This window comes from Gadus morhua, chromosome 21 (genome assembly GCF_902167405.1).
Source record: "Gadus morhua chromosome 21, gadMor3.0, whole genome shotgun sequence".
NCBI classification, from domain to species: domain Eukaryota; kingdom Metazoa; phylum Chordata; class Actinopteri; order Gadiformes; family Gadidae; genus Gadus; species Gadus morhua.
In genome coordinates, this window is record NC_044068.1 from 13,523,100 (window position 1) to 13,545,704 (window position 22,605).

At 41.4% G+C, this 22,605-nt stretch overlaps 1 protein-coding gene and 1 long non-coding RNA gene across 3 annotated transcripts; one reads left to right on the plus strand and one right to left on the minus strand.

The window, feature by feature from the left end:
* The first annotated feature begins 1,067 nt into the window (after positions 1-1,067).
* LOC115533992 (adhesion G-protein coupled receptor G2) lies at positions 1,068-7,910 on the plus strand. The gene is made up of 12 exons (XM_030344530.1): positions 1,068-1,196; positions 1,377-1,524; positions 1,697-1,865; positions 2,179-2,313; positions 2,405-2,515; positions 2,589-2,625; positions 2,770-2,870; positions 3,232-3,356; positions 5,547-5,815; positions 5,955-6,042; positions 6,545-6,828; positions 7,292-7,910. Exons 2-12 carry the CDS (start codon positions 1,379-1,381, stop codon positions 7,390-7,392), a joined length of 1,566 nt encoding a protein of 521 aa, XP_030200390.1. The 5' UTR covers positions 1,068-1,196; positions 1,377-1,378; the 3' UTR covers positions 7,393-7,910.
* Positions 7,911-13,429: 5,519 nt separating this feature from the next.
* LOC115534726 (uncharacterized) lies at positions 13,430-14,880 on the minus strand. 2 transcript variants are annotated; one of them, XR_003974366.1, is made up of 5 exons: positions 14,832-14,880; positions 14,292-14,492; positions 14,062-14,132; positions 13,620-13,735; positions 13,430-13,489 (listed from the first exon to the last, which is right to left on the minus strand). It is a non-coding gene; the product is annotated as an uncharacterized LOC115534726 (long non-coding RNA). The 2 variants fall into 2 exon arrangements; XR_003974367.1 differs by having other exon boundaries at positions 14,270-14,492.
* Positions 14,881-22,605: the final 7,725 nt, after the last annotated feature.

The window sequence follows — 22,605 nt, forward strand, 5'->3', positions numbered from 1 at the left end:
ATATCATAGGGATGTTGTTTTCATTTAATATATTGTAGTCTATTTGAGAAATGCAGCATTATTCTTCTCTTCACTTGGAGCATGTCAACTGTAGGTGTGGAAGTAGGGTGTCTCATAAAGTTATGCTATGTGTATTAAAATGTGGTCTTTGAAAAATTCAGGGATCATATCATCCGAGGAAAATCATGGACCGAAATAAATGGATGGCTCTAGTTTTGTTTGTGGCACACTTTGCTTGTGAGTAAACAACAATTTTTCAATTAAAAATGGGATGGTTGTACTTCAGCGATTCAGTATTTACATTTGTGTATGACACACATGTTCAATGTAATCTTCAACGATAAATTACATGCCTATCTGGAGAAGTTTACTCATTTAATTTATCGGTTTCTCTTATTCCCCAGCCTTGTCTTGCATGGGGAATAATCGAGTATGTAAATGTGACATAAAAACAAAAAAACTCAATAGGCCTACTGAGAATAAGTGTCATTTCACCACTGTGACCATGACTGGAGATGATTGTGAGTTCATAAAAATTATAGTTATTTTTCCTTTCAAATACGTTTTTGTCAAGGATGAACCAAATATAAATAAATATTTTGCATCAATAATTGTTTTCTCTGCTGCATTTTCCAAATGTGTCATTCCTCAACATTCTCTGCCCAGGCGGGGATTATGTCTGTTTTATCAAGCAAAAAAATGCATTGCAGAAGGGTAAGCACATGCACACATTTATTACTGTACTTCTATTTTGCATTTGTATATTTTCCAACTTGAATGTGAAAATTAACGTGTGTTTCCTTATTTCATGATTAGGAAAATTCCTGAGCATTGAAGACACCAATCATGATCCACATCTAAGAATTGTAAAGTCCTTCTTCAATGAACCGAGGACTCTGTGTGTCAATGGCGGCCCCAACCCAAACCGAATTATATATCTATATAAAGGTGTACATTTCCAAAAAAATGGCAGTTATTTTTCTCCTTACAACAAATTAATGTTTTGTTTACAATGGGCAATAGAATGAATTAAACCATTGTGCAGAAAAAAATATTATTATTATTTTGCTATCCAAAATCTCAAGGCAGCTGCCCGGAATGTGCTACCAGAGACTTGAACTGCACCCTTTTCCCTAAAGGGGACCCATGCAAGGGTACTGTAGATGAAAACAGGGAATACTGTCAGAGGTTCAAAGGTATGTATAGGCCTACCTCAAACTGGTGGGAAGAAACAAAGTATTAAAGTAAACTTGGAGTTAAGAGTAAGAGTTAGAGTTGGTCTTTGTTGTGCGTGCTAATTGTGATGGGTGTAATCGGTTTCCATCAGGACCCTATGTCCATACTGCTTTGTTGTTGTTGTTGTTGTTGTTGTTTAGGTATGAGGGGCAATGCTTTCTACTTCTTCAACATACAAACCAATGGATCAAGCAACTGCTATATTTGTAAGAATAGAGGGATGAGACCTGTGCAAGAAATATCTGAAAATCCGTTCACTGACCAAGGACCTGACCCTGCTGAGGCAGCGTAAGAACCCTATTAAAGTGTGGACATATTGGCATGTTGTATTTATGCACAGGCTTTTATAAAAAAATAATAATAATGATATTAATAATAATAATGATAAGGATAATAATAGTAGTGATAATAATAATGATATTAGTTCTAATGATAATTTTATCCCATTTCTTTGTTACAGGAAATTTATGAATAATTTGGACTCGTACCTTACTAAGATGAATGAGTCTTCGGCTCTCGTGTCCATTGGTGCCACCAAGGGCATCATGGTGAAACAAGATGAGCTTGAAATCGACGAGATCGGTGGGGTCTCTGTTGGCTATGGCTGTGGGGAAAATAACGATTTGCTAGTGAGTGTGCCTATTAAGATTCGTCCTTTCGCATTGATGTAACTGTTAAGGTTATTTGTCTATTAGGTTCCTATAATGTTAATTTTTTGTTATTAGAAAATCATCTGAAATAAAAATGTCAGTGGTGAAAACATAGTTCTAAACTTTTAGATTGGAAGTTACATTTCTTACAGTATTTCACATTCACAATCTGTCATGCAAAATTTACATCAATGTAATCCTCATCCATACACATTTAAGTTATTTTTATTGCCCTGTGCTTTGCCCCACAAAACCCTATCCCCTTGACAATTTACCTGTGACATTTCAACAGATTGCTGATGATGAAAAAGATCTATCTACCTGTGCAGGATCTGTTTTGATCTCAAAAGAAGCATTTCAAGATGCATACATACGGAACGCCACTGTTCCGTTTGCAGGTATTTTCAGATTCAACAATATGGATAAGGTAAAAAGAAAAACAAATACAATAAACCGACGAGATGCAAAATGTATGTAATGTGCTATTTTTCTATTCATGTTTTTTTTTCCGTTCACAGGATGAGTTGAACAGCGGTGTCTTGCTCAACCAGGTCATAGCAATTGACATGGGGACTGCCATAACCAATCTCAGCGACAGAATTAAATTAAATTTCAGGAGTGGGACAGAGGTAGGCCATGAAGGGTGCTTAAAAAAATAAAAAAAGATCTTGAATTTATTTATTTTAAATGTTTTATTTCTAGGAAGGGATACCATCTTGTCGTTCGTGGAATGGTGAAGGTATTTTATTTTGTTCTCCACTCAACTTTCATTGAGATATTCCCGCATAATTTTTTTCCGAAAGCTTTAAAATACATTCTGAAAGAAGCAACTGGCACTTGTTATTTAGTGAGATGAAAACATTTTTACTCTACGACCATGCAGGTAGTCTGCCAAACTGGACAGAGAATGGATGTGACACAATAGTGTCTGGAGACAATGTTTCATGCCAGTGCTCCCACCTGACATTCTTTGCTGTGATCATGGTTGGTTGTTGAGTCTACAAATCAATATAATGTTTTGGATTGAAAAATTACAAGCACAACAAATTTACCATTTTAACCTGCAATATGTAATGCTTCCTATTAGCAACCTCTCTTGATTTGCTACATGAGTAAAGTGATTTCTAGAGAACATTTCCCTGGATGGATTGACTTTTGCTTTAGCACGCTTAATTCTTGAAAAACGTTGTTCTTTCTAGATAATTCAATGGGGTAAATAGCTGCAGTAGAAACTTAACATAGTGCAGGATTAACAACGGGTATCACCACTGGTGCTTATTAACTTGCTTTCCTCGAAAAATACGGCAATACAATTACAATATAACGTGATGCAATGTTTTTACAGTCTCCACTCCACAATCCAACCATCTCGGCAGCTGACGTAAAGTCCCTCAACTACATCACCTACATCGGATGTGGCTTGTCGATTTTCTTCCTGGGCATAGCTTTCTTCATGCATTTTGTGATGAGGTAACCATAGTGATTGCATATTAATGACTGGCCGTCATAGATTTGATAAAATGATGAGAAAGTAAAATAAGTTGTTATATAAGTCATTATAATATAATAACTAAAATAGTTCAGACAGTTTTAACATTGATATGCATGGCATGGAGAGTGGGTTGAACTTGAAATACACTAAAAAACATTCTGAAGCCACCAAAAATAATGATAGTAATGTTTTGATAGTGTAACAAAATATGAAAACATATTTTTGTTTCTATGATATCAATGATAACTACATCAATAAAGCAAAAAAACAACACTAACAATGAATGGTAGCTAAATGTAAATAGTGTTAATCCCCTTCAGACCGTTGTGGCTGTCTGGTATGTAAATGTGGAACCTATGGAAATTATGGATGTCATAGGGTATGTTAGAACAAATGGTTGTACGGGTTCTGTCAGTGGTTATAAACACCATCCATCTATCCATCTATCCCCCAACTTCTTACATCCTCCATCACTGGGAGTTAGCTGAGCAGCCCAGATGCTATGCTCCAGAGCTTTCTGGAGGTCAGTGTGACAAAGCTCAAAAGGACAATATCATTGATCTGCAAACAACAAAAATGAAAGCCTTCTGCTACCACACCGGAGTCCCACACTGATTCTGAACACTCTGGGCATTACCCATCCAGCCAATGCCTTGTGACTGCAGAGCTTCCTCATCGCCTCAGTGCTTTCTGCCACAACGTCCCATGAGTTGAGTTCTTGTGCCTCCTTGGGAAACTAATTCTACACTCTAGACTTTATTTGCGCAACCACCACCCCAGCTGCTGCCTTTTTATGACCGAAACATCTCAGGTTTCAGGAGTACCGCCAGCCGACCAGAACCAGAAGGCCTCTATCTTCCGACTCTTGACCACCAACAGGTTATTGAGTTGCCATAGTCTTTCAGAATTCAGGTTAGGAACAGGGTCCATTCAGACATCATGTTCCTGACCCTATCCTGGTGAGAGTTGAAATCCAATGTTCAAACCGTTCTCCATCAAGCCTTCCTAAGGATAATCCTCACAATGTGCCTGGGATCACCAGGCCTGTCCAGCTGTTTTCCTTGCCATCTGATTTAACCAAGTTATGGATTTACGGGAAATTCTTTCTCTGCTTTTGACCCATCCGGTAGCCGGTGAACGCATACACAAACACACACAGAGGAGTCACCTTGTCAGAGGTCCACACACATGGGGGCACACCGGCACACCCGGAGTAGTGGGCAGCCGCAGTGCATCGCCCGGGGAGCAGGTGGGGGATTCAGGTGCCTTGCTCAAGGCATCTGACACCTCGATGTAGGAGAGTGCTGCACAACTACTCCCCCCCCCCCCCCCCCCGTCCACATTTTTGCCTAACGGTCGGGATTCGAACCAACTCGGTTCAACTCCTTAACCAATAGGCCACGGATACCCGAGCACTACTTTCCTCTTGGTTGGAGTGTTCAAAACATGACACATAATGAGTTGTTCATCAAGCTTTGTCTCAAGGACCACGTACGCTTTTGTGTACAACCTTGTGGTAAAATGTTTTGGTTTTTATGGTCAAGGCATGGCGAGCATAGAGGTCCAATGAAAAGCACCTTATACTTTACTGTCAAGTAAAGTCATTCTGACCCAATCCTCAGCTTAAGGTGGGCAATCTCTCAGTCATGAGCTGGAGAAATTTCTTGCTCACCTACGCCAAGAAGAATACTCTGATACTCCAAAAAAAATTGCAAATGCGCACACAACATTCAGTTTTCCTCCCTTTCGCTCAAGGTCCACACAGCCAGCAGGACAAACTCTTACTAGGTGGCAGCCGGCTAGGAACTTATTGGCTGTCTCGCTGGCTACCTCTCACCATAGGCAACTATGGTGAGAGCAACCAGTGGACCATGCAGAGCCAAGACGGTGTGTTAAGCACAATGTTGATCGAAACCTCCAAACCTATATCACCCTAGACAAGTTCCCCTGAGGTGACTCTACCAGCTAGCTTACAGCTCCAGACCACACGGCCAAGATAATTAGAACATACAGTCCAGTCGAGGCCAGGCCATGATCTAGGAAGGGGTCGTAGATAGATGAATGGACGGACATTGTAAAAAAATATGACATTTCAGAATAATGAAATATAATGGCGATGCTCTAAAAATCAGTTTATTTATATGTACTGTTCATATATTAATTTGTAGGAGGACCAAGGCCAGCAAGAGCAAAGAGATCCTGATCCAGTTGATGATTGCCCTGTTCCTGCTCAACCTCTCCTTCCTGACCAACGAGTTGGTTGCAAACCTGCACAGCACTTGGAGCTGCCAGGCAATGGCAGCCTTTATGCACTACTCCATGTTGGTGACCTTCACATGGTTTGCTATGAATGCCTTACACCTCTGGCTGAACTTCTACTATGGCGGTAACATTTCCATCCAGCGTTACATACTCAAAGTGTCTGTCACAGCCTGGGGTGAGTTATAATTTCTCCATCGTTGTTGACGTTTTTTTTTAGTTTGAGAGTGGTGGTCAATAGCATACATATTCGTCATGATTATGGAGGAATGTGTGGATTTATGGAAATGGGATTTTGTCCTCCACTCTATCTCTAGCAATTCCAATTGTATTGGTGGTTACCCTTTTAATTCTGGGAAAGTATGGCCAGATAGCCATTGCTTCGGAAGAGCATAAGACTACCATGTAAGTATTACGCCTACATGATTCCCTTGAGGTACATGTCTTTGTGGAGTGTGTGTGGATGATGGCTGTTCCAGGCAGCCTCACCTGGCCCGAGTCAGAGGTACAGGTTAAACCACAGACACTCATGGCAGTATGTTAGACCAGCTGCTGTGTATCATTATACTCAAACGTGGCAATGAACCAGTTGCAACACAACCACTCTGCTTCCTTGTTATGGACGAGCCCAGTAAAAGTCACCTAGGTGGCGTGTAGAATCGTCATTGCTACATTCATCAAAACCTTATTTTAGATAAATGAGTCAGTCTCATACTCTCCATATATATACGCCTATTTAGATTGAGGTTTAGTTTTCAATTACAACCATTTTGAAGACTGGAGAAATGAGTTGGCGATATCTCGACAAACATGTTTTCAAACATCAAGAACAATATAACAAATACAAAAAGTGAAACATGTACGTGGTTTACCGTTCTAGTCAACACTAACCTACTCTGTCCAAAAGGTGCTGGATGACAGATGAGGAGATCCAGTACATCATCAACATCACCTACTACGCCGTGGTCTTCCTCTTCACCTTCTCCACCCTCATTGTCCTCCTGTCCTGGCTCTACCTGACCAAAACATCTCGAGAAGAGAACGTCAGAATTGGCGGCAGCAGCGCGGGCATCTGCAGTGTCTTTGGACTGTGCTCCGCTCTGGGCGTCACGTGGGGCTTTGCGTTCTTTGCACACGGTGTCCTGCGGCTTCCCTCCTACTACATCTTCACCATTCTCAATTCTTTCCAAGGTACGGTCACATTTTCATTTTGATCCAAAAGTGACCTCTCTGTGTTAGAGAGGAGTGATGCAAGACATAGGTGGACCCCTAGGTGCTCTCTGGATCTCCCTTCCGTCATAACCTGGGTAATCTTACCAAACCTATTTGGCTATTTTAATAACTTTTAGATACAGAAAATAAAACAATGGTACTAAACAGCCGCACTGCTCTTCCATTGCAAGTACTAAAGTGATGCACTTTACAAGTTGAGAGGCATGTCTTTTGAATAACCCAAATAGTGCTTCCCTGTAAGCAAATAAAAAAAACGTCCTTGGAATTAACACAAAAGAGAACCTTTGATAAGCTCGGCCACAGAGACCATCAAGGAAAAGATCCAGTAGACCAACCTGATCCAATATGCTGGCCAACACATGGTTTTATGAAGGTTTTTCCCCACGCATAGTGTTTGAGTAACATTGTTCCCTTCTCTTAGGCTTTTTCCTTTTTCTTTACTACTACAAAACCAGTGAAATGGTACATGAAGTAGAGAGCTCCGGTAGCAGCAGCCAGAACATGACCGATGTTACTGAATGATGCAGGCGCATGCAAATCTTCCCCTTCGTGCTCATGATGCCTTTCTTCCTTCTGTGTTGTATGAGGCCTTACTCAAATGACCTGGGTTCTGTTACCACCTGATTGAAACACTGACACTCGATTGAATGGTCATCAGCCCAATGATAACACCCATTGAATCGAGTTATAACGCAAAACGTTGTGTGGCGTTACTCACGTTATCAACTGCAACGTTGTAAGAGTAACCAATTTTGAGTTTGATATGTTTAAAATCGGATTAGTCAATGAGTTGTGCAATTTGTCATGTATTGCATTATTTTTTAATTAGCTACTTATATATTCTGGTAATTGTGCAGCAGTTATGCAAATAATTATGTTCTTGATAATAGGGGGTCGTAAAATTGTAAGATAAATAGCAATTGGTGGGCAAGGTTATTGATGGTCAATATATTTTACCATCTTTATAGACGTAGTAGTTTGTTAATGGCTTATTATTTGTTTGTCAAGTAAGAATTTGTTTGAATAAACTGTTGATGAAGTGCATTGTGTTTGTCATTATGTATTATAGGGCTAGAGCACAGCCACTAATGCTCAGCCATTTGCTAGCCAAGCCTTACTATCTGTTGATCTAAATGGTTTATGACTTAATTATGATACACAATATAGGCTTGTTGTTGTTGTTGTAATGTTACTGTTTAAATGTGGGATGCTTAAGCATTGTGGGTCTAATGCTGTTGTTCCATGTGAACATTTTAAACTCTCAGCACTTGCTGAGCCAAAGGATTCAGCTTGGTCAGGGCATTATGCAATACGATATATTAGTTTATAGGGCGGCAACTAACGATTATTTTAATAATCGATTAATCTGTCGATTATTTTTTCGATTAATCGATGAATCGGATAGTAAAAAATAAATAATAATAATGGAATTGCTGCATCTTTATTAAAAAACTGAACATTACTTCAAATTCACAGTGCAGACTGAATTGTAAAAACACCAGGTTATTGCTCCAACGTCCCGGAACTATTAAAGGTAATATTAAATAATAAAAAGATTAAAAAAACATAACTGGGATAACACATAAAAAAACATACAATGTATGATATACTTTTATATGCATATAAGGGATGTCCATGGTTAACCGGTCAAACCTATTTATGCCATTTTCGAGACTCCTTGAAATAGAACTTGTAATATTGCTTTAATTGCTGATAAGATGATGATAGTTCAAGATAGGACATTAAACAGGTCATAATTATATCTTTACTATCTATTTTATATTACTGGGAAAACAAGTTCACCAAAATCTCAATCATTATTTTTTTTTACTGCTGCATTTGAACGCATCAATCGTATTACTGAGCCGACCTGAACACATCACATTAGACACTGTTTGTGACCATTGGTTATTTATTTATTTTAAGCTAACTAGCTCTATATCCTGCCGATTTTAACATGGATTTAAAAACTGCATTACTATTTTAACTGACGGGACTTTCTACACCGTCCGGTTGTGTGATACCGCTGCTTTGAATGACTGTTGATGCACGCGGTGCCGACTCCGAGCCCGTCTGCACAACGTCTGCAGCAGCAGCAGCTGACAGAGTTTTCGGTTGGACTAGACGGATACTGAGTTGAAGTAGTTTTTTTTAACCCAAAGACAGTGAAGGTACAACACTTTTATGTAGGCCTACAGTCCAGTTTTAAGATATGACCAAAGAACAAGCTGTGGTCGCTCACACTAAAGCCCGCTGTGCGCGTGCATGAACCGTGATTTGAACCTACCTGTCGGCGGCTGGCTGTAAACAGTGCTGCGCCTATGAGTAACTTATAAATCGCGCGACGCAACGAATCGACGACCAAATTCGTTGCCAACGCATTTAGTAATCGATTTTTATCGATTTTATCGATTCGTTGTTGCAGCCCTATTAGTTTATACATCGTATAAATATAAATTAATTGTAATTGAGCCAAAAAAGTGCTGCATGTTGTATGAAAAATGAATCTGTCATTTTATTGCATTTACAATGTTAATGAAAGAGATAATTTGTTAAGCATAAATAGTACACACTTTATTTATGAAGATTTGTTCTTGAATTTTACACACTGAAAAAATGCAACAATGCACTTTGATTAAATTAAGAGTTGTTCAGCTTCTTCTAGGGCTTTTTCCATTTCCAAAAGCCCTCTCTTTCCTGCAACAGGCAGAGCTGAGAGACCAAACAGACAGACAGACAGACAGATTTTCTGTCGTCTGCCTGCCTGCCTGCCTGTCTGTCTGTCTGTCAGTCTGTCTGTGTACCTTCCCCCCCTCGCAAAACCACAATCTCCCGTTTCGACATCCACCTGAGACAAGCATTGGTAATCACGCCGTTGTCAGGTGTCATCCCCACGATCTCGGAGCAGTACCATTCATCTTCTAGATATTGGGAGGCTGACTTTTTCTCCAGTTGTGGTAGAAGAGGAGATCCAATAGGAAAGAGTGTCGTCACCGTGTGATGGAAGATTTGTCGATTACAGTGGTTACATTTTTAACAAAAACAAACACTCAAATTGAATGCTGGCTTAAGACGGTAAAATTCAACACAAGTTGAGTGATTAACTTTCCATTCCTTGAAACACTTGTATTGTGCCATTATGATTCAAAAGGAATGATTCTCCTAGGAATTGTGTTTTCACCTGATAATATTGACACAGTCATTTGACCGATAATAGTCTCCCTTTTGGAGGTTTGAAAGGCTTTTGATGAACATTAGTGCAGTAAGCAGTCTGCATGCCTGGCAGGTATAGTACATTACACCTGACGGACCTTGTCTAGACTATAGAACAGTGCCAGTGACAGTTATTTCTAATCTCTGAGTCTCACCTGTCCTGCTAATACATCGAGACAGCTCCATCTGAGTTCCACAAACGAACAAATGACACATATACGATGCCTGTTTACATCTATGTAAATGAAGAAGATATAATCTGTTACCCTCTGAAAGGCAGGTCGAATATGCTTTAGAGTTCCTGTTTGAGCGCATGATAATCTATTGAGCCATCTCAATGAATTGGACACTTTGCCTTTGCTGGTACCTGTTTTTGGAGGTTCATTTATAAAGGAAAAAACATCTCTATCATCACAACCAACGTGCTTCCCATGAATAACAATATAGTTTGACTGGTCTGTGGAGAACCATGGTGGGATACACTAGATCAGTCATACTCAAGTAGCGGCCCGCGGGCCTTTTGTGGTTTTTTTAATTATAAAAAAAAAAAAAAAAACGCGCGCCGCGATCTCAATACGAGGCTGGGGGTTGCAACGATAAACAGATAGCACTCCAGCCCACAGACCGCTCCAGCCCTCCCAAACTCGAGGCAGACAGTCCATCTCAGCAGCAGTCAAGGCCGATTTAGGGTCGTTTTAGACGCAGAGACGTAAGCACGTAATTTACACAAGGGACTTGTTTTAGACAAGTTTTGATTTACGGTTCCTTTAAGGTTCCTTAAGGATTGCGCGTGTTGCAAGGGGATTCTCCGCCAGAACAGTAGGGGGAGCAACGAACAAATCTGTGGAAGTGGAAATCGCTGGCTTGTTTATATTTATAATTATCATAATTCGTTCTTGTGTTTTCTTCTTCTCCTTCAAAATTCTTCATTCGCTTCCGTCACAGCCTTTTAAAAATGGCGCTATTATGCTGTAAAACCGGAAATGTGAGGCTCCTGAAAGGATTTGGTTAGCTGGCCAATCACAGTCTTTGCGAGCTGCGTAGGGCCGTAGTGTTTTAGTCGCATAGTCAGGAATTTTGGCCGACGCACTTAAGCACGTAAGGGGGGATATTTTACCGCGCAAGGGGGCTTATGTATCTTACGTGCTTACGCGTTACGTCTAAAACAGAGCATATATCGGCCTCAGTCACACGTATACTGACCGGCCCCTGAGTCACTGAAACAATTTTTTGTGGCCCCTCATCATTTCTACTTGAGTACCCCTGCACTAGATGAAAGGGACCTTAGGGGTGCTGAGGAAGTTAAAGGGTTGTTCAACAAAACATGAGTTTTGAGTAAAGTATTCGCTACAGTGAAAAGTTGCATGGTGCTGGCTTAAGGTTTTTCAAGCATTTGTGAGAGCAATATGGACAATATTCTTATTTAATTCAAGCAGGCTCTCTTTTTTCAAGACACCTCTGGGAACATACATTTGGAGACAAGGCTGGGCATAGACTGTATAGGATGTCACATAGGGCGTCAACCCTCCATAGGAGACATCAAGCTAAGAAAAACATAAAATAAAGTACTTTTTTAAATCATTATTCTAAATCCATTTGGAATCCATAAGCTAATACATATTCAATATTTGAAGATTTGCGATACAGATTTAATATAATATTTGTCATTGTAAATAGGGGGTTAACTCTATAATGTCTCGCTGCGGCTTGTAGGACATGGACATCCAACGTCCAAGTACTGTCACGTGATTCCAGTTGCCACCCCCACTGACGTCACAGGCTAATGACTGAAACAACCTAATTGTGATTGGAAAAACATGCATGTGTGAAATGAGTTTTTGATGGGTCCACTCCTTAAGCCAGGGGGGTTTCTAGGTTTCATAAACATCCGGGGCTTAGCCCAGACGGAAAATGAAAATGCCAAAATGATTTCTATGCTTTATTTTGCCTTCACCTAAATAAACAAAATGCGCAGTTTTGTATAGCTTAAAATAGCTACCTGACTGCTGTGCTGCTTATCTCCAAAGTTCCATTCAAGTTATTTCAGACTAAAATTAATACAAGTGAGACAGACTTTACACACACATCTGACTGGGGATAGGATAGGTTAATTCACTTGAGGTGGTAAAAAGGTTATGTTTTAAAACTGTTTATTCTCTTGCCAGAAGGACTATCTAGACTAGGCTAGTACTTATTATTTATAAATTTTTTATTTATTTTTTTAACCCAAAAATTATATTCGGGGCTAATTAAACACAGGGTCTGTGATTAGGATGCCTGGGTTCAGGGTCTGCGTTCAGGGCCTAATCGACCAGGTAAACACGCATCCTGCCGTCCTCCGAGCTCAATACATTCATGATCCAAAATCTGACCGCAGCCGACCTCAGATCTGGTGAACTGGGCTTTTATTTCCTTCACTTCATGTTTCGACCAATCCTGTTGCTGGAGGCAGAGTTATTTGCAGACAAACTAGACCAGCCCATGAACATTTTAAAATGTAAATAGACATTTTTGTATTATTAAGGTGTATGACAGCTCCATCTGCTGGACAACAGTCTCACACCAAACTTTTTCCGTTTGAACCAACGTAGCTATAGTACATTGATGCGAGACGGGTTGGTGGATTGAACGTGTTGTAGTAGCAGAGAATGGCCTGCGGGGCAGTATGTACATTGTTGAATACATGAATAGGCTTGAATTTAGTAGTAATATGGAGGTTTCATATTTTTACAAAATGGATCATGTGAACATTGCAGAATAACAATCATGTATATTAAATGTATTGCAGGAGTTTAGCTTGACATTAACCAAGTTAAAGGACAATTAAATGAACCGCAACAAACATGTAGAAGTCGATGTGGGATTTTAATATATAAACAAAAACACTTGACAGAAGTGTAATACAATTTGTAAAGGAAAGCAGAGGAAAACATTTTCCCAAATGAAGCTTTTCAAAATGTCACCACCATTCCGAAAGCAAGTGAAGAGGTTTGTGTAAAAGCAGTCCTCCCTGACCAGCTCTGTCCCTGACTCTAAACCCTGACTCTCAACCCTAACGCTAAACCCTCTGAGGGCAGGAAGACGCGCCTTCAGTGTAAAGGTTTGAACCACAGAGAAGGAAGAAAAGAGGAAGCAGTAGAGAGTAGTGAAGTAGTGAGGTTAGTGACAGACGTGAGGGAAAGGCGTGTGGAAGAACACGGTTACATGTGGGGTCAAGAAGATCACTCCCACTGGAGGTCATTGATCCATCAGCCTCAGACTGCTGAGCTCAGCAGGTCTTCTGGAGGATGAAGCTCAGATGAACTGAGGAGACGGGACCAGCAGGATGTCAGGATCAGGGCGGGTTTAGCTCAGGTGTGTCTACCCCGGACCAAACAGGATCAGGTGAGGTTCAGCTCAGGTGTGTCTGCCCGGACCAAACAAGGACATTGATTAGGTTCAATATTCAAAAGATGCAACATTATCTGAACCGAAAGATAAGTCATTAAGGAGCAGGCAGGCTTTAGGGCGCCTTGCTCAAGGACGCAACCCCCTACCTAGTCCACTAGGTCCAAATCATGCACATTTATGAGGAATCCTTGATGGTAGAGTCCTGGTGGTCCTCAGGATTTACCTTCCAGATGTACGGCTTCTCCATCAGTCCTCAAGATTCCTGGTCACAAACGTAATTAATGTAAGGTAACAAAACACAGTAGTAGTTTGTCTCGAATGTAAGGTAACAAACACAGGAGTAGTTGGGCTCTAATGCAAGGTAACAAACACGAGTAGTTGGGCTCTAATATAAGGTAACAAACACAGTAGTAGTTTGTCTCTAATGCAAGGTCACAAACACAGGAGTAGTTGGGCTCTAATGGCGTGTAACAAAATAGCAGCTGTAGTTTGTCTGGTAAACAACCACAATAGTATGCCGTAACATGTACTGGACAAACTAATCCTGCGTTACAACCAGTCCACTCCGTTTATTTTAGGCAAACTTACGAGGATCCTGGTTGGAGTGATGTCGTCCTCCAGAGACTTGGCTCCTCCATCAGCTCTCCTCAGACAGAGTCCTGGTCCGGAACAAACAGTGGAGGACTTGCTTTAACATGTGGTAAAACAGATGTAGTCGTCTGGTATATATGGTACAAACGCCGGTAGTTTGTGGTAGCAGTATTCTACTAGAAGTGGCAGTGAGTGTGATGATCACTTCAGAGTCAGGCTCCATCTACCCAACGACAGACGTCCTTCACCAGGCAGGGCCTCCACCAGCTCCTCCACCAGGCAGGCCCTCAGCACGACTCCTCCAGCAGGCAGGCCCTCAGCACGACGACTCCACCAGCTCCTCCAGCAGGCAGGCCCTCAGCACGACTCCTCCAGCAGCTCCTTCAGCACGGCTCCTCCATCAGCATGGCTCCCCCAGAAATAGATTCCTGGTATGGTTACAAACAGTTGGTCCCAGCAGTAAATCACCTGGGGAAGCAACACACCCCACCACCTGCATCTGTGGTTCACTTGTAACAGTGAAGACAAATTTAAAACATATTTAAACACTTAAATTAGACAACGTCTGCAGCTTGTCTCGTTCAGCAATTCATCCACTACGGTCGTAGCAGCACTAGTAACAATAATGGCTCATATGACTCTTACATAACCCCCGTATGAATTAACTCAAATCACAGCTTGGCAAAGATTTGAAGTCATTAGATGATCAAAACCAGACCTAAACTACCGTGGATTTTAGTGTTTCAGATGAGCTTGGTGATGGTTACCCTCTGGTCCGGTGCTGCAGGCCCCTGGTCTCCAGCCTCAGTCTCCGGTCCACCCTGGCACCACAAGCCTCCGGTCCCCAGCCTCTCAGCCTCGCCTTTCAGCTACAGTAGCAGATTTATATCAGCATTTGCCCAACAATATAATAATAAACTTAATTGACTCATCCGAAACCGAGTTACACAATTAATTTAACTATTATTTTATAACTCAAAGCTAGTAAAGACTTCAGAGGCCAAACATGAGCATCCCGTTATTGGGAATGAAGACAGCAAGTTTAAAGAAGTGGTTCAGGCATGCATTGAAGCTGACCTGAGCAGGCTCTACTCACACACAGAGCACTGACCTGTTCTGGAGGACTTCTGGCAGGAGGTGGAGGTCTGGCTCTGGGTGAGGAGGTGGAGGTCCTGCTCTGGGTGAGGAGGCAGACACCTTGGGACAAACTACATGTTACCTTTTTAACCTTGTACCGTTCTAGAGTATCTTCTACTGTAACATGTGGGAAGGACGGCCATTATTTTAGCATTGATATTATCCAGTTGGTAACTGCACCAAAGTCGTTTAACGTCATTCCATTTCGTAGGGTTAAACTTCTGTTGCAATTAATGACAGCAGATATTTAGTTCGTACAAAAGCTGAAGTAACAATGAACACTAAGCAGTATCGATATTAAATCAAATATACTCAGCCATATTCAGGTGCTGGGTTCCGTTGAAATTCCACCTTGAAATGATTTTCAGCCGTCACTGATGTGAAAAAAGGGCCCGCAAGTAGAACGCCGTTTTGTACGCAGCGAGAGTCCCTTCACGTCATCGTGGTTAAAAGTACGGCGCAACCATCGGAAATTAACATATTGTGCGACGTACGTGTCAGTATGTATTTAATATCAAACTTAAGTTGCTTAAGATAAGGGAACAATTCCCAATGGAAACGACTGAAAAAAAAATTCTCGAGGTTACGCAAATACAATCCAGAACGTTCTGCCAGATTCCTTCAGGGGACTCCCGTCCAACTAACTGCCAGGTGGTTTCTTATGGTTGTCAAGACTACAACATTCTATGCTAACCATCGGGACTAAATCAAGTGACCGCACTCAGAACCTTCCACGGCGGGAAGCACAAACCGTCCGACCGGAATCCGAACATTCCGGCCGGAACCAACCAAAGAAAAAACAGAACCAGCGCCTCACCTTGAGCTGAACGAAGGAAGATCCTGAAGTCCAGCGATGATCTTCATTAAAACACAGCCAACAGACTTACCTTGAGGAGATCAGTTTGTTGCTGTTGGTAATTACTATTCAGTGTATCTTTACATTATTATGCACCCAGTGTGTACAAGTTATATCACTCAAAACCTTATGAAGACCCAAACTACCATGTACGTCCCACAACAACTTTAAACCTAAAATCATTCAATACAAAACCGCGTCTACATTTTACAATTATCTAGATTATTCAGGGTACAAACCATACAGAGCAAATCTAAACGTTGAGCTCACAGAGAGCCGACCATAGCCCTGCAACGTCACCCTGACCGCCCCATCACCAACAGCAAATCATGCCAGCCAGCCAACACATGTACAGGTCCAGTGACAAGTGGGCATCTGAGTGAAAGGACCGCCCATAATAAAAAGCCCAATTCCTGAACTATCCAACCATCTTCATGGTTTAATTATTTACAGACTTGACATGACATTGTGTTCTAATCGCCTTTGTCTACTCCCTCGTTACTTATAAAACTCTACATCTCCATCACTAGAGTGTTACATCCTACTCATGGGGGTGTGGTCTGAGTGAGCAGAGATGCATGCTGTGATACAGTGCTTTCTGAAGTCTTCAGTTCTACAGACAAGCCCCTCAGGAGAAACCAAGTGTTTGAGAATCTGTCGTGACATCAGTTACATGAGCTGGAATATCCTTCAAGATGGCGCCAGGATTCTCAGAGGAGAAAGGACAAGAGGAAGATGTGAGGGTTCTTCCTCTCAGCCAGTGGAACACAACGGTCTTCAGAGTACCATGGAACACTTTGAAACATCCTCCTCTTTACACCTTGAAGCCCCAGTGAAGGTTTCCTTTCCTCCTCAGCTCAAGAGCACAACTTCAGCTCGAAGAGCACAACTTTAGCTCGAAGAGCACAACTTTAGCTTGTAGAGCGCACCTTTAGCTTGAAGAGCGCACCTTTAGCTTGAAGAGCGCACTAGTTGGAGTTCCCAGATTGGTTCTGATTTAAGGGAACCAATAGTCCTGTCCGAAACAATTACAGTTCACCCCGAGAAGACGTGCAACTGAGAGCAAGACGAGATCCACAGGGCTCTCCATCAATCCAGCCAGGTAGGAAGAGCCATCTCATTACAGGTCTGAAGGTTATCTTGAATATCCATTTAGGTCCCTTTCCAACGTCAGACTCTCCTTTTGCAATTCCTTTAGGTGTCCATCCTCCATTGATCCTGATTGGTGTAGTCCCAGTTTGAAGTCACTGATCTGAACACGCCGCTTGCATCCTTTTACACTTGAGTTGGATACCCTCCTTCCTGCCAAGTGTGTTGGATATCGCTCCGCAGCGTCGCTCTGGGCTCTTCAGGTCTACTCGAGGCCCTTAAGTATACATGTGGCCGTCCATCAGGTATGATTTAGTTGACCATTCCAATATCCCAAGCAAATCACACAGACCCCCGTCTGAACAGTATCACTGTCAAAGCAAGCCGGACACACACATAGAACCCAGGACACGCACGTAGAACCCCATGCCAGGTGTGAGTGGGAGACCCACACAGTAGAACCCTAGCGATGCTCAAAAATCATCCATCTAATGTCAAACCCAAACACACACCATTGAGCCATAAAAGGCCTAACAATCATGCAGGGTAAAAACCTCATGCCAAATAACGTTCCATCATCCAACCCCAGCTCTCCTGCCAGGGCACCCAGAACAGAACAACCAATGTCTCCAGAGAAGTAAATTATGTGCAACATTTTTCAGTGGCGTCCCACATTGGTGATGGATTATGTTCGGCGTCTCCAAAATGTGTCCCAGGTTGATTCAACGTCTCTGAAGTCATGCGTTTGTAGTCCAGTGGTTTCCTGAATGAGGGGCCTTCACAGAAGCAAACGGTGCAGCTTTAGTCAGCCTGAGGACAGGAAGGAGGTCATCTGTTCAGAAGACCACCCAGTGGAGGGGGGTGGCTCTTGAGGAGCAGGATCCATCTTGGAATGGCCTCAATTAAGACCTTCTTGGAAATGAAACTGTTCCTGAGGAGTCACGTTGTCTGCAGCGGACTGTTGAATGTGTTCCATGGTTCTCGGTGTCAGACTCAAGTTGTGTTTTAGTTGTTGAGATGAGGAGCCGCCTCATCTCCCCCTGGCGTTTCTCCTTCTGAATCCCTGTCTCCATCTTTAAGAACACTCCAGTCCATGTAACTGACGACACGACAGTTTCTCAAGCACTCGGTTTCCCCTGAGGGGGCGTGTCTACAGACCTGTAGACTCGAGACAGCTCTGTACCCCAGTATGCACCTCTGCTCACTCAGACCACACCCTCATCAGTAAAGCAACAATCATGTGATGAAGATGCAGAGCTCAGGAGAGTAGAATGAAAGAAGACTGAATATATCAGAACCCAACCCATTACTCCAGCTTACAACAATAATTTGGAGCCTGTAACCATTTTAACAAATCATTAAAACCAACACAAACCAAACAACTAGGTAACCCATGAACCAATAAAACATCATTCATACTCAGATCAACCTTCAGGTAACAGGTTAACTCACCAGGAACCCAAAATACATCAATGTGCCCAAGAGTAATGAGAAATTAATGACTTACAGTTTGCAGATATGCTTCATGGTTAAGTTGGATACTCACAGAACTGCAGTTAAATATCCATGATAGATCTTTGAAGGAAGGAACAGTTTACTCATGGTCCAAATTTCAAATGAGAGTTAAACCACCACAATCCCAGATTTCCTTCACACATTATCAGTGATTTATATTCAACATACAAGTCACGTCAGTTGTGCTTTGCCACACAATTCTACTCACATCAGGTTCAGATGAGATGCTCCTCTTTACTTCAAAAAGTCTTTAACCTGTGAAAGTGGAAGAGATGTTAAATAAGTCACAACAGACCTCAAAACAGTACACAAATAAATGTACTGCCCGGTTCCCTTTTAAGTGAAAGATGCAACCAATTAAGAAAACCACCTGGCAGGCAAGCTGCGGCAGGTGAGCTAATTAGTAAAACCCAATGCAGGTTCGGCACCCTGTGGTCTTCTTGCAACAGTGAGAGGCTATTTCAGCTCTTTGTTTGATTTTAAACGACCTCCCTCATTTTAATTAAAGGGATGAGTCTGATTTAGATTCAAACTTCAAAACGAGAAAAGTCTTCATTCAATTCACCTGACTGAAAACCTTACTGTAACCCAACACCTTCACTCAGTCCCTGAAAACCTCAATCAAAGCCAGAAATCTAGGGGTTATCATGGATTCAGATTTGCATTTCGACAGTCACATCAAATCAGTTACAAATTATCACCTTAAAAATGTAGCAAGACTTAGAGGGCTCATGTCCACCGAAGAACTACAAAAACTTGTACATGCCTTTATCACTAGTGATTACTGCAATGGTCTCCTTACAGGTCTCCCAAAACAAACTCTGAGGAAGCTTCAGCTTGTTCAGAATGCTGCTGCTAGAGTTCTAACAAAGAACAAAAAATTGGATCATATTACACCAATTCTGAAATAGTTACATTGGCTTCCTGTAGGTCAGAGAATTGATTTTAAAATCATGTTGCTAACCTATAAATCCCTACATGGTTTAGGTCCAAAATATTTAGCTGATACGCTTCCACTACATCAGCCTTCGCGACCACCAAGAAGCTCTGAGACCAATCTGTTAATTATCCCCAGAGTAAACACAAAACATGGGAAAGCAGGATTTAGTTACTATGCAACAAATAGCTGGAATAAACTCCCGGAGGATTTAAGACTTGCCCCAACTCTGAGCACCTTTAAAACAAGACTGAAGACTTTTATGTTTGCTATAGCTTTCTGCTAAATCTTAAATACATTGCACTTTCTAAAAAGCTTTTTTTAACTTTGCCTTTATTTTCTATTTTAATACTAAAATGCCTTTTTAACTTTCTATTTTACCCATTTCTTTGCATATGTTTTTCTTTTACTTATCTATTATTTTATTGTATGACAATGTTTATATGTGAAGCACTTTGAGTCTGCCTTGTGTATGAAAAGTGCTACATAAATAAAGTTGCCTTGCCTACTGTGTGCGCGAGTGAGTGACTGTGTGCGCGAGTGAGTGACTGTGTGCGCGAGTGAGTGACTGTGTGCGCGAGTGAGTGACTGTGTGCGCGAGTGAGTGAGTGAGTGAGAAGGAAGCTTTCATCAAAGAGACCAGAGATACTCATTCACTGGTTAAACTGGACACACACACACACACACACACACACACACACACATATAGATTCACACACAATATTGATACACACAACTATAGATACAAACCATATTGTGGCAACCCGGCTTGGTGAGTGAGCCGCCTCCTTCCAATAAGCACACGAACTGGAGCTTACTACTTTCAAACATAATCTATCAAAACCAAACAAAACTCATTTTTGGCGGAATCCAGTCTTGTTCCTCCTAGTCTCTCTGCACACGCGAACCAGGAGTGCCCTGAATGAGTGTGGAAGCATGCTTTTTAAAGCATGCTTCCCCACCTGCTCCTCAGGTGCTCCGCATTTTATTGATTGGCACCGATGTTCTTACTGGCACCATCTTTTGAGAATCGGTGGTACACCGCCTCCACAACCTGCCCCCTTGGCCTCCAGGGGCGCTGTGCCAGAGACGGGTTAACACAATATGCACACACAAACGACAGATACAAACCATATATATATATACGCACACACCATACGTATACACCATATAGATACGCACACACCATAGTTACACACCATATAGATACACACCATAAAGATAAACACACCAAATAGACACACACCAAAGATTAAGTTAATCTTTGATTAAGTTAATCTTTGATTAAGTTAATCTTTGATTGACACACACACACACACACACACACACACACACACACACACACACACACACACAAAAGATACACTCCATACAGTTCTGGTAACTAAATACTACTCCTCCTTCTCTCTTCTCCTTCTCCCCTCTAACCCTTTTCTCCTCTCCTTCCGTCGCTCTTCCACGCATATCGCATTTTTAATGCCTCTACTCAAGAGAATAGATTTGGGTGGGGATTTCTGGGTTTCATAAACATCCGGGGCTTAACCCAGAGTGAAAATGAAAATGCTGCGCGCCAAATGTATGGGCATATTATAGCTTTAAATAGCTACCTGACTGCTATGCTATCCCCAAATGTCTAAAGTTCCATTCCAGTTATTGCAAATGAATACAAGTGAGGCAGACCTTACACACACACACACACACACACACACACACACACACACACACACACACACACACACACACACACACACACACACACACACACACACACACACACACACACACCTGGGATGGGATAGGTTAATACACTGGAGGTGGTAAACAGGTTGTTGCTTATTCTCTTGCCAGAAGGACTATGTCTATCTAGACTAGGCTTCTTATAAATGTTTATGATTTTTTTTTTTTTTTTTTTTTTTTTCAAAGATCATATTTGGGGCTAATTTAATAACATCCGAGGCAATATCCCAGAATAAAACGGCATAGGGACGCCACTGCCTTAAGCTAACGATAGAAGACACTTTAAATAAGTTATAATTATGCAACTTATTTCAAATTTCAAATAGTATACTAGATACATACAAATATATATGAAGGAATATATACAAAAATGAAATGGCTAAAGTTAATGCAAAATTATGATGTAGTCGAGTACAAACAGTCTACTCTCATTGCAGTCTTTGGAAGTTAATTCTGACTGATATACTGTTATCTTCCACAGCATGACATAACACATCTCAGGAAGTGGTGGTGCTCCACTTTGTTGGAGAATCTTCATACTGAAGGGTATAGTTCTTCTGAAGCAGATGATCTGTGAATTCCAATATTAACACAACCGTAACAATGACCTACAAAAACAATTTGTGTGTGTGTGTGTGTGTGTGTGTGTGTGTGTGTGTGTGTGTGTGTGTGTGTGTGTGTGTGTGTGTGTAGTCATTGCAGACGGTTTGGTCATTTCACGGAGGAGGGCAGAGAGATGGCAAGAGGATCTCTACCACCTATCTTCGGTATCCCGAGAAAGCGCAAAGTGTCCAAAATGGAGGAGACATAATATTTGCCTTTTCTTTATTTCTTTATTTTTTATTGGTTTGTTTGAAGAGAAGAGCAGAGAAATAAAATTGATAATAATGGATACCAATTCCAAGAAACATATTATTTGACGTTTTTTGCAAATCAAATCATTTCTGTTCCCTCTTTCTTCATTTGTCACGTGAAGTCGTTCCCCATTTTGTTATACTTTTCAATCATTGCCAGTACGTTTTTTTTTTTTTTTATTATATCAATATTAATTTAAACAAAAAAAATATATATAAAGAGAAAATTCGACTCACTCTAGCATTCAATTTAATCCTGTTATTTGTTAGATTTAATCCGACTCTACATTACTTTGAACCTCAGTTTTGTGATTTAGACCTCGTCGTCCATCCCAGAGGTCCACGGTGCAATGTTTTTTTTCACCACTGGGATGCTGACGGCGTTACCCGCCTAAATCTTTTTCCTCTGGCGGCCC